This window comes from Sorex fumeus, unplaced genomic scaffold (assembly GCF_029834395.1).
Source record: "Sorex fumeus unplaced genomic scaffold, SorFum_2.1 ptg000043l, whole genome shotgun sequence".
Classification (NCBI taxonomy): Eukaryota; Metazoa; Chordata; class Mammalia; order Eulipotyphla; family Soricidae; genus Sorex; species Sorex fumeus.
This window is the reverse complement of record NW_026606100.1, coordinates 7,111,074-7,124,165: the sequence shown is the minus strand read 5'-3', so window position 1 is coordinate 7,124,165 and position 13,092 is coordinate 7,111,074. Positions and strand designations below refer to the sequence as shown.

Genomic DNA, 13,092 nt, shown 5'->3' with positions numbered 1-13,092 from the left:
AAAGAATATTCGCCGAATACACATCTGACAAGGGGTTGATATCAAGGATATACAAAATACTGGTTGAACTCCACAAGAAGAAAACATCCAACCCCATCAAAAAATGGGGCAATGAAATGAACAGAAAATTTCTCAAAGAAGAAATCCGAATGGCAAAAAAGCACATGAGAAAATGCTCTACATCATTCATCATCAGGGAGATACAGATCAAAACCGCAATGAGATACCATCTCACACCTCAGAGACTGGCCCACATTCAAAAGAACAAAAGCAACCATTGCTGGCGCGAATGTGGCGAGAAAGGGACACTCCTTCACTGCTGGTGGGAATGCTGACTGGTTCAGCCCTTTTGGAAAACAGTATGGACGTTCCTCAAAAAATTAGAAATTGAGCTCCCATTTGACCCAGCGATACCACTCCTAGGAATATATCCCAGAGAGGCAAAAATGTGTAGCCGAAGTGACATCTGCACTTGTTTGTTCATTGCAGCACTCTTTACAGTAGCCAGAAACTGGAAGAGACCTGAGTGCCCAAGAACAGATGACTGGTTAAAGAAACTTTGGTACATCTACACAATGGAGTACTATGTAGCTCTTAGAAAAGATGAAGTCATGAACTTTACATACAAGTGGTACAATATGGAAAGTATCATGCTAAGCGAAATGAGTCAGAAAGAGAGGGATAGACATAAAAAGATTGCATTCATCTGGGGGATATAAAGTAACAAAATATGAGATTAACACCCAAGAATTGCTGAGATCAACACCAGGAGAATTACTCCATAACTTAGAGGCCAGCTGGGTATTCTAGGGGAAAGGACAGTTCAGATAGAGAAGGGAGCACCAAATGGAGGGTGTTTGGAGGATCCTCCCGGGAGGGGAGATGCAGGTTGAAAGTAGACTGGACTGAACATGTTTGCCACTCAATGCCTCTTTTGCTGATCACAACACCCAAAAGGAGAGAGAGAACAAAAGGGAATGCCCTGCCACAGTGGCAGGGGGGGATGGGGGGATGGGGGGATGGGGGGATGGGGGGAGGGAGGGATATTATTCTGGTGGTGGAAAATGGGCACTGGTGGAGGGAATGGGTATTTGATCGTGGTATGACCGAGATCCAAGCACAAAAATTTGTAAATCTACAACTGTACCTCATGGTGTTTCACTAATAATAAAAAAAATGGTTAGGAAAACTGTAAATAATGGTGGTGGTAAGGTGCAATGGTGGTGGGACTAGTGTTGGAATATTAAAAGTCTGCAACTAAAGTAATGACTTAATAAATTCCTTTTAAAAAAGGCATAGATTTTATCTTAAAAAGCTATGTGATAACTATGTGTCTGTTTGCCATCTTTATTAATTTTTAAGACTCTGACTATCTCCTATCCCCATTTTGTGAGGTATTGTTTGTTTTGTTTCTGTTGTTGAGTTTTGAGAATGCTTCATATATCTTGGCTAATACTTTTTTTTCTATGTGTTATGTATAAATATTTTCTCCCAATCTGTAGGGAGATCTTTTTTTTTAAATAATGTAAGAGTACTGCTATTTATTCAGGCATTGATTTAGCTGACTGAATTGGGCATGAACTCCACATTACTTTTTTATTCTATTCTGAATGTTAATTTTATGATTTTATTTTATTATTTTATATTTTTACTCCTTTTTTGATTCACTGTGATATACAGTTACAAAGCTTTCATGTTTGAGCTTTGGTCATAAAATCATCGAACACCCATCCCCTCACCAGTGCACATTTTCCAACACCAAAATCCCCCCTTTCCAACCCTTCCCCTGCCTGTGTGGCAGACAATTTCTCCCATACTCTCTCTCTCTACCTTGGCTAGATTCAATATTTTGACACCAGTCTCACCACCACTCAAACATGCCAAAACAGCAATGCTAGATTTGCTAGATTATTTGTTTTGCACTGCTTTTTATGAATAGAAAATGATGTACAGAAAATTCTATGCTGTTCTCTTCAGGGAGCTTTAGATTATAGTCTCTGGGCCTTGACCTTTGATGAGATTACATGGCGGGAGGGAGAGAGGCAGTTTATGGGTGTGACTGCCAAGCTTCTGGAAACCTGGGAACCTGGGGAGATGAGGCCCAGTCCCGATCCAAGCAGCCTTGGAGATCTCAGTCACGGGTACCCCCATATCTCGATTTTCCTGCCAGTCCACTCTCCAGTAAGGTTCATTCCGTCTTGGATGAGGCTGATCTGAGCGTGTGGAGAGTGACCTTGCGCATGGCGGTGGTTGGGTTCTGGAGGTTTTTGGCTGCAGGGGTTCTCTTTGGAGTGGGGAGGGAGACTTAACCCCCGCCCCCTCCCCAGGTGCCCCAGTGAAGAAAGCCTGGTGCGGGGGCAGGACATTCTGTGGCACTCTCTTCCAAGAACTTTAGTTTATAGTCTCTGGGTCTTGGCCATTGATGAGATTACATGACACAGGGAGGGGATTTGTGGGTGTAACTGCCAATCTGCTGGAAAACTGGAAACCCAGGGGGGAGGAGGCCCAGTCCTGATCCAAGCGGGCATGGAGATCTCAGTCACAGGTTCCTGCCTACCTTTGCGTTACAGACCCTAACTGCATCTTTTGATCTCTTTTGAGATTTATGGGTCTCTGAAATAAGGACAATAAGCGATCTCATATAGCTGAGCCAGAGGTGGTTTGTGGATGTGGCTCCCGCGTACCTAACTTTGGGAGGTTTAATTTCTTGGTAAACATGGCCCCAAGAAGCAATTTTGGGGCTGGAGCGATAGCACAGCGGTAGGGCGTTTGCCTTACAAGCGGCCAACATGGCTGACCCGAGTTCGATTCCTCCGCCCCTCTCGGAGAGCCCGGCAAGCTACCGAGAGTATTGGATATGCCAGACACAGTAACAACAAAGTCTCCAATGGAGATGTTACTGGGCCCGCTCGAGCAAATCGACGATCAACGGGAGGGCCTTTACCTTTACCTTTACCTGGAAGTCTGAAGACACCATCAGGCTGCTGATGCACTTGCCCCACAGGTACAAGTTGACCTGCTGGTGGCACCATACCCCCAGGAGATCTTTTTATGTTAAACCTCATTTTGTTTGCAAAAGCTGTTGTAGTTTGGTATACTCCCACTTATTTACTTCTACATTTGTTTTCTTCGTTGTGAGAAGTATCACTGAAGATTCCTCTGAGGTCAAGATGTTGGCTACGTTTTCCCCAATGTATTTTAAAGATAGAGCTTCGATATCAATGTTTCCAATACAGTTTTAAATTAACCACAATGTAAAGCATTATATAAGGGCCTGATGTCTTTGTTTTGTTTTGTTTTGCAAGTGGCTATCCAGTTTCTTAAGCACCATTTGTTGAAGAGAAACTCTGCTCCATGCTCTGAGCGGCTTTGCCATAAATTGACTGCACATAGAGCTGAGTGTTTAACAGAGTGTTTGTATGGCAAAAACATGGTGCTTGGCAGATACTCCTGTACTGTCTTTCTGGCATAGATGGTGAATTCTTCCTGAGAAAAGACAAATGGATAAAGAGACTATGGCACTTCTACACAATGGACGACTACTCAGCTGTTAGGAAACATGAAGTCATGAAATTTGCATATAAGTGAATGAACTTGGAGAGTATCATGCTGAGTGAAATGTGTCAGAAAGAAAGGAACAGGTATAGAATCATTTGATTCATTTGTGAGATATATATTATATATTCTAATATATATTAGAAGAAAAGGAAAAACAGGGTCTAGAAGGACTTCTTAATGGTTGGAATAAACCACAGATGTGTGTGGGACAGAAGGTAGGTAAGATAGAGAAGGGACCAGGATGACAAAATAGCTGAAAATGATCTTTCTGGAGAAGAACTGAGTGATCAAAGTAGGTGAAGGGATATACCAGATAAACCTTCATTATCTGTACTGCAAACCACAGAGTCAAATAGGAGAGAGACAGAGGTAGAGACGGACACAGACAGACATACAAACAAACAGAGAGAGAAAGAGAAGAAAATGCCTACCATAGCATTGAGGCAGGCTGTTATGAGGGAAAGGTGATGGGAGGGAAACTGGGGACACACTGGTGCTGGAATATTTACACTGGTCGAGGGATGGACGTTGGAACACTATGACTGAAACCAAATTTTGAACAGTTTTGTAAAGGTCTACCTCACAGTGATTCAAAAATAAAATCTTTAAATAAATAAATAAAGATTTTAGGCAACCAAGCTGAGTTTTTAAAAGTAGGGTTAATTTCTCTAAGCCAAAGAGACATAGATATTGGCAGAGGAGAAAGCAAGACCGTGGTTCACTCAGGCAATAAAGGGTAAGCTTCACACCAGGGCATGGTGACAGCAGGCTTTTATGCCTTCCCAGCCAGGGTCAGTTCTAACTAGTGAGTACTGCTTCTGGCTACTGCCTGATTCGATGGAGTAAGGTGGGGGAGTAACAGAAACCATAAAACATTTAGAAGTCACTCTTGAGCTTCCCACTCTATGGTGGGAGGGGAGAGGAACAGAGGCTAGGATTTCAAAGGACTTTTCCCTTGGCTTCTCACCTAGCTAAAGCAGTTAGGCAGGCTAGAGACAAAAGCAGCAGTCATGGCCAAAAAGGACTCTTGATATTAAGAAGGGGGGGAAAAACGACAAAGTATCTAAACAGTCATAACAAATAACAAAATAAAACAGGGACCAGAAGATAGGACAACAGTTAGGGTGTATGCCTAACATCCCCAACACCTTCGGGTACTCTTGAAAGTCTCTGGGTGCAGTTCTCAAGGCCGAAGAGACTCCAGTGTGACCAGGATATCCCCAGCTCCACTGGGCCTGATCAACACTATATCTTTGGGCCCTTGAATTGAAAAAGTAGGGTTTATTTCTCTAAGCCAAGTTTGTTTGGCCAAGAATGGCTAGTGGGGTTTCTGTACCCACAAGCACCTCTTGGGAGTCCCCATTAGATAGCACTCTAGCACTGTCCTCCCATTGTCATCAATTTGTTCAAGTGGGCACCAGTAACATCTCCATTGTGAGACTTATTGTTACTGTTTTTGGCATATCAAACACATTATGGGTAGCTTGCCAGGCTCTGCCGTGAGGGTGGGATACTCTCAGTAGCTTGCCAGGGTATCTGAAAGGGGTGGAGGAATTGAACTCAAGTCGGCAGCATGCAAGGCAAACACCCTACCCCCTGTGCTATCACTCCAACCCCCATTAGATAATAATATAATAATAAATAATCAGTGGGTAGGGCGTCTGTCTTGCACGCGGCCGACCGGGGTTCGATTCCTCCGTCCCTCTTGGAGACCCCGGCCAGCTCCCGAGAGGATTCCGCCCCACGGCAGAGGCTGGCAAGCTCCCTGTGGCGTTTTCGAGATGCCAAACACAGTTGCAACGAGTCTCACCGTGAAGACGTGACCGGTGCCCGCCCGAGAAAATCGATGAACACCGGGAGGACAGTGCTACACAATAACAACAGAAAAAAATATTAATCTGTCCACTTAATGAGTGGATTTGATTCTTCCCTCCTATTGACAATTCCAAGTTCAATTTTAAATGTAAAATCTTCATGACAAAGTTTCCTAGCCAGATTTTCCTCCACGGCCCTCATTGGTCATTGGAAATCTGCATATCCTCTGTGTAAAACAGCCATACCAAACTATGGTAGAGGCAAAAAGAAAGGAAAGGGATAAAAGGAAGTAGAGAAGAGGAGAAATAAAAAGAGAGAAAAGAAACAAAGGGTTAATATATTTCTTGGAGAAAAAAACACACTTTCTTGAGTCAACCTCAATAATAGAAAGTTCAAAGAAATCTGCTTCTTTGGGAATAACAAACTATGGTGATTCAACATACACAGATTTAGGTAGAAAATTAAAACATGCCCCAAGGGGAGAACCTAGAGTGTTGAACCTTATGGCGGGAAGGGCTAGAGGAAAAACATGAGGGGCAAAAGGAAAAGGTAATGGACAAGAATAGAATGAATAAACTACAGAGTGGAAGTGGTCAGGTGGAGGGTTTACAAAGTACAAGTAGATAAAGGTTCTTTCCCTCAGTTCTTGATAGAAGATGCCTAATTGATTACGCGACATATTGGAGATTTTGGTTTTGTTCTTCTCTTTTCAGTTTTTATTTTAATCGTTGTGATTTACCATACTGTGAATTATGAGGTTTCCTTCATACAACATTCCAACCCCAGAGGCTCCACCAGAATATCTGTCTGCTTCCTTCTACCACCAACTTAGGGGTCCTGCCAAAACCCCACTCCCATTCCTCTTTTCCTGCCATGCTAAATACAGTTCTTTGGGGGAGGCATAGTTCAAGAGTCAGGCAGAGTTTAAGATAGATCCGAAAAGGACTTATTCTACAATAAGTTTCTCCAGACTATTTTAATCTTTGTGTTGAAGCCACACTAGGCAATACTCTGAGGTTCCTCCTGATTCTATATTCACAAATGATTCATGCCAGGCTCAGGGGAACAGAGAGAATGCCAGCGACTGAAGCACCATTTGCCACTGCACTATCACTTCATCCCTCTTCAGACTTTTCACATGACTCCAGTTGTTTTTCTTTTCACATTAGAGGTAACTTTCTCTGAACACAACAATCTGGAACTCCAAGTATTGTATGAGTCTCCTTGTTGTCGGAAGCACGACATGACTGTTTTGTTACACAGGACCCTATGAGTGCTGAAGGAATGAAGGAACTCTTTGACCTGTCTGACCAATCAGCATTAAGAACTATGCCATCTAGATTTTTAGTATATTTACACCATGATTAAGAGTTTTTGAAAACTCAGAAGAAAATCTGTCAGGGTAAATAGCACCCTTCTGAAACCCAAAGCACAAATGCCAGAATCTATTAGCTAGCTAGACAGTCATTAAACAACACTACTTGCTATACCATATCCTATCCTACCCCTAGGAAAAATAATTGATCATTTCAGACTTCGGAGATCTAAATACTGGTAGTATTCTCAAGGACTCAGCTTCCTGTATTTAGTGTGTGGAAAAAATAGAATTTAAATCACTAAAGAGGGAGTCCAAACCCAAGGGTAACTGAACACATAAACTTAATTCCAAGTTTTTGGATGCAAACTATTTCCCACAAATAAGTTCACGGGAAGTAGACGACTTCTTATAAATTATATCTTGAATAGGATCTCCTATGGGCTTTATGAAGCATACTGTTTATTGAAGTCCATGCCAGGTTTAAGGTCAAAGTCCTAGGCTGCTTTCACGTGCTAGCAGCCATTTCAGAATATTTATAACAATGTACTTGTGATGAATCATCACAAATACCAGCCTAAGTTTTCTTTTCCTCCTCTTCATTTTCAAATTTCCATTTTTATTCCCACTTCCCTTACATAAGTCAACTAACTACTCAGCAACAGATAAAAAGCAACACGATTCACCTTGCCACATCCACACCTTCCATCTCCTTTATATTGCTCCTTGGGCAGTAAGTTCAGGCAGACTAGCAAGATTTCTGAAGAAGAAATCAGCCTGAAGCTAGTCTTCCAGAACAAGAGAAGCAATTGCGATCATGAGGTCAGTGAAACAGGAACGCTTAGTAATCCTGATTTGGGAACACATTTTAGCAGCTTCTGGGGTGCATTGGGATGTGATGTCTTAGAGATGAAACATTCCTTTATCAGTTTGGGCATTTTCTGTGGCTGTGTGTGGTATGCAGATTCAGGTTTCTATATTCTTCACTGAGTGGAGCTGGGCACCAGGATCTGGGATGGGGAAGGTTCACAGGAGTAGCCTCTGGTTGCTTATATAGAGTTACACCGAAAGTACTCTTTATGGGCTTTTCTGTTGTGGTTTTATTTAAACAGACAAGGAAGAGACTTTAAAAAAAATTTATAATTATTGGGCTGGAGTGACAGCACAGTGGCTGGGGCATTTGCCTTGCATGTGGCAGACCCGAGTTCTATTCCCAGCATCACATATGGTCCCCCGAGCCCTGCCAGGAGTAATTCCTGAGTGTATGAGCCAGGAGTAACCCCTGTGCATCTCCGGGTGTGACCAGAAAAGCAAAAAAAAAAAAAAGAGGAGGAATAGAGGAGGAAGAAGAGAAGGAGGATGAGGAGGAAATGGATACTGGTGGAGGGATGGATGTTGGAATACTGTTTGACTAAAATCCAATCATGAACAGGTTTGTAGGGTTCTATCTCACAGTGATTCAATAAAAAAGCTTTAAAAATTATATAAAAATATAATAAATTTAGGGGAAAATTTGCTGGAATGAATCAAATAGTTTGCCTCTATAATAATATAAAAATTTTATGGTTTGAGGTCTCACATTTAAATCCATTTAAGAATTGATTTTGTATGTGAACTAAGGCAGTGTTCGGCAATTTTTCCAATGTTTTCTGTTGAAAAGACTCTCCTCTTCTTTTAGTAAAATTCTGGCTCCATAAATTAAAGAAATATCTATCTAGCTACGTATGTATGTGTGTGTGCATGAATTTCTGGGATTCCTACAGTGCTTCACAGGTCTATGCTTCTGTTTTTATCTTTCCATTTTGATGACTGCGACTTTAAAAAACATTTCATTTGAAAACAGAAATATGATGCCCTAGCTTTGGTTTCTTCATCATATTTCTTGGTATATTCATGGTCTTTTGTGGTGTCGTGAAAAGTTTAGAATTGTTCTTCGATTTTTTTTTTGAAAAACTATTTGGAATTTGATAGGAATTTTATTAAATCTGTAGATTGCTTTAGGTGATATGGCCATTTTAACAACAGTAATTCTTGTAATTTATCGATAAGGTTATCTTTTCACGTTTTGTTTTTTCTTCTTTTTTTGAAAGGTTCCCAAATTTATTTGATCTGCTACCCACTTTTCAGAAAAAAAAAAAACACTCAGCAACCACCAGAAATCTACCTATTTTAAAAAAAAATTTTATTAGTGAATCATTGTGAGGTACAGTTACAGACTTACAAATTTTCATGCTTGTGTTTCAGGCATAAAATGCTCAAGTACCCATCCCTCCACCAGTGCCCATTCCCCACCACCGATGATCCCAGTATCCTTTCCACCCCCCAACCCCATCCCCCACTCCCGCCCCACCCCGCATGTGGAATGGCATTCCCTTTTCTTCTCTCTTTCCTTTTGGGTGTTGTGGTTTACAATAGAGGTATTCAGTGGCCATCTTGTTCAATTTATAGTCTACTTTCAGCCTGCATCTCCCATCCTGAGCGGGTACTCCAACCACACTTTACGTGGTGTTCCCTTTTCTATCAGACCTGCCCTTTACCCCAGTATATGAGGCCAGTTTCCAAGATGTGGAGCAAAGCTCCTGGTAGTTATCTCGACTATTCTTGGAATTAGTCTCCCATTCTGTTATTTTATATTCCACAGATGAGTGCAGTCTTTCTATGTTTGTCTCTCTCTTTCTGACTCTGGAAATCTACCATTTTTTAAAGTGAGCAAATAGAAAGCCCTCCGTGATTGCAGATGAGGGACAACAAGCCTTTGATTGTTCCAGTGCCTCGTAGAGGAGTACCTCCCATTCTCGGAAAGAGTGAAATATCTAGCAGCTTTTAATGTATATATCTTTCACCAACTTGGTTACATTTATTCCTTGGCATTTATTAAATTAGATTCTGCTACAAATGAGGAAATTTTCTCTTTCTGATAGTTATTAATTCAAAGAATGTAGTTTGTTTTTATATTTTAATTTTCTGTACTGTTTTTATACTTTAATTTTACTAAATTTGTTTCTTATAGTGTCCTTACTGGTTTTGGTATCAGTCTGATACTGGCCCTGTAAAATGAGTTTGTACGTTTTCCATCCTATTCTATTATTTGGAAAACTTTAAGAAGGATTGTTATTAATTCTTTAATACTTTATAGGGTTCATCATAAAACCTCTGGTGTAGACCATTTTTTTAATATATGGAATTTGGCCAATCTGTACCCTAGTAATTGATTTGTCCAGACTTCTTTATAACTCAGTCTTGGTAGGGTGAATGTTTATAGAAATGTATACACTTGTCCTAGTTTGCCCAACTTATTAGGTAATATTCTTGTAAATTTATAAATAAATCTTCTCAGTGTCATCTATTTAACTTAGACTTAATGTTTATTTCCTCATGTTGGCTCTCTTACTTACACCTGTATATCTTTGTATAAGGGGGAAAGAATTATTACAAAAAACCTAGTTGGTAAATCCTAACTGGAGAGGTAAAACACTGGCAATGTGCTGGTCTAGTCAAGGAACCAAGAAGAGAATAATAAGGACTTCCAAGACACATACAAGAGAAGAACAACCTTGATGATAATTCCGCTCTTCTCTCAGGCCTTAGATTCATTCCCTTGACTCTGAAACTGACACAAAGCAGTGAGGGGTGGTTGGTAGGGACAGGGGAATCAGTTCTCAAAAGACTCAGAGACATTTCAAGTGATACTAGGCCTATTTGCTAGAAAGTTTGAAGCTTAACCTCTGGTAATTGGGATATAGCTAGGTTATTCCCAACCCTGGGGGAGGAATCTATTGTTGGAATCTCGCTCATATTCATTATTATTACTATAGCAGTGATAAACTGATCTCTCCTATAGCTGTGCACTGTCTCAGGGCTCTCACCTCCACACTCTCTGTCTCAGGATCCTCCTACAATAGCCATCTCTGGAGGCACTGACCTTGGCAGCTCACTGCACTCTCTCCCTTTCTCTCTCCTTCTCCCCCTCTCTTTCTTAGTTGCATCTCTGCTGCTCCACTGCTTTGCTCTCTGCTCCTGCTCTCTCTCTCTCTCTCAAGGGTTGGGGTTCATGGCTACCTTCTCTCTGTCCCTGGCCTCTCTAGCATTGTCTTGGTGTCCAGGGGCAGCAGAAGTGTCACAGAATCCCTTAGCTCACTGCTTTTCACTTCCTACTAGTTTTCTCCCTCAGGGGTACCTCCTGTTATACAGGACAGAACAAAGAATACTTACAGATGTGTATCTGTATTGGATTGGTGTATATATTAAATGCTTACGGATGTGTGTAGATGAGTATATGTAGACAAGTAGAGGTGTAATTATATGCCTTGAATACTTGTGTGTGTGCCTCTGTGCCAAGACCTAGGCATGCACACAAGTCTTCAAGTTCTCCCTATTTTGGTCCCATTCTCAAGGTCCCACTATTTTGCCTAAATCAAGGCCTCTTCATTTTCCATGAGTCAAGACTCATTCCAGTCCTGGGCTCCCAAAGCAGTATATTGAGCACAGATATGACTGTGCTTAGAGTGGAGAAAAGTCTAACACTTCTACCAAAATCCAAGAAGCCACCAGCCTCATTCATCCACGAATCTCACAACCTGCACCTACAACCACACAGTTTGAGGGAGCTTCTTTGTGAGTTTCCGTACAGATAATATCTCTAGGAGAGAGAAAAGAAAAGCATCTTCTCTGTGTTTTTGAAAAATGTAGGTGTGTGTAGTAAGGAAAGTTTTGTAGAAGAACAGTACCAATAAGGAGATACATAACTGAATAATCTAGGACCAATAAGCCTGTGTTACAGTACCAGCAAAGTCAGAAAACTTGAGAATTGCAATACTGTGGTTTAAGTTCCAATTTGAGGTGAGAAGAAACTATATTCCAGCATAAGCAGCCCAGTACCACTGATCCAACCTTTCTCTGCCTTTGATTCTACTCAGCCCCTCAACAAATAGCTGATAGCTGCTTTCCTTGCTCTCTTTAGTATAGGGATGAATGCTATTCCCTTTGGGAAACCCCTCAAGATTTTCTCAGAACAAATGCTTGACTAAATATCTGGGCATCCCATGGCCCAGCAGAATTGACATCAAATTAACCTAGAATTTCATCACACATTGCAGTACTTGGCAAGTGCGCATCACAGTGATCATGTTTATTTTCTTCACAGTGAGGCCAACGGTATCCTGGAACAAATCCTTCCCCAGCTGAAATGTCATTTTACGTGGAATTTATTTAAGGAAAAGGATGTCCCAGAGGATCTGGAAGAGAGAGTGCGTGAGCAGATTGAATCTTCATACTCTGAGTCCAAAGGCACAATGTACAACTTGTTGGCCTACATGAAACACTTAGATGGTTGGGACGAGGAGGCCCTGGAATGCTTACAGCAGGCTGAAGAGTCACTCCAGCAAGAGCACTCTGACCAGGCAGAAGTCAGGAACCTGGTGACCTGGGGAAACTATGCCTGGGTCTACTATCACCTGGGCAGACTCCCAGAAGCTCAGGCTTATGTTGACAAGGTGAAACGGGTGTGTGAGAAGTTTTCAAATCCTGTCAGTCTTGAGTGTCCTGAGCTGGACACTGAGGAAGGGTGGGCACGGCTTAAGTGTGGCAACAGCCAAATTAAAAGGGCCATAGTGTGCTTTGAGAAGGCTCTGGAAAAACACCCACATGACCCAGAATTTGCCAGTGGACTGGCCATTGCAAAGCACCGTGAAAGTGAGTGTCCAGCACCTGTAAATGTCATTAATCTTCTGCGGGAAGCCATTGAACTGAATCCTGATAGCAAGTATGTTAAATTACTCCTGGCTCTGATGCTTCAGAAGATGAATAATGCTGAAGGAGAGAAGTTAGTTGAAGAATTTTTGGAGGAAGGACCATATGAAGCAGGTATGCTTCAACAAGCAGCCAAGTTTTATCAAATCAAAGGAGACATAGACAAAGCTATAGAACTGTTTGAGAGGGCTTCAGAAATGTTGCCAAACAGTACTCGCATACACTCCATTATTGGGACTTGCTATAGAATAAAAGCCTTCAAAATATATTGGGGAAATAATAGAATGTGTCAAGAAAGTGAGAAGTTATTACAGCATGTAGTAAAACAAGCTATAGATCATTTTAAGAAAGCTGTTAACAACAAAAATCTCTCACAGATCAACATCAATATTGCTATCCTCCATGGAATAGCAGGTAAATACAAGGAAGCAGAACATTACTTCCAACAAGAATTCGAAAAAGAACTTACTCCTTTAGCTAAGCAAAACCTTCATTTAGCTTATGGCAACTTTCAGTTGTATCAAATGAATTGTGAAGAGAAGGCCATCCACCACTATATGGAGGGTGTAAAAATAGACCATGAATCAAAGGAAAAAGAAAAAATGAAAAGAAAACTATATAAACTTGCCCAAAAAAAGGTTTCATGAATGTAGAAA

General features: G+C 41.3%; 1 protein-coding gene across 1 annotated transcript; it reads left to right on the top strand.

Annotated features, from left to right (window-relative positions):
- Window positions 1-11,964: 11,964 nt before the first annotated feature.
- On the top strand, window positions 11,965-13,083 carry LOC130029791 (interferon-induced protein with tetratricopeptide repeats 2-like). The gene has a single exon (XM_056120817.1). It carries the CDS (start codon window positions 11,980-11,982, stop codon window positions 13,081-13,083), a length of 1,104 nt encoding a protein of 367 aa, XP_055976792.1. The 5' UTR covers window positions 11,965-11,979.
- Window positions 13,084-13,092: the final 9 nt, after the last annotated feature.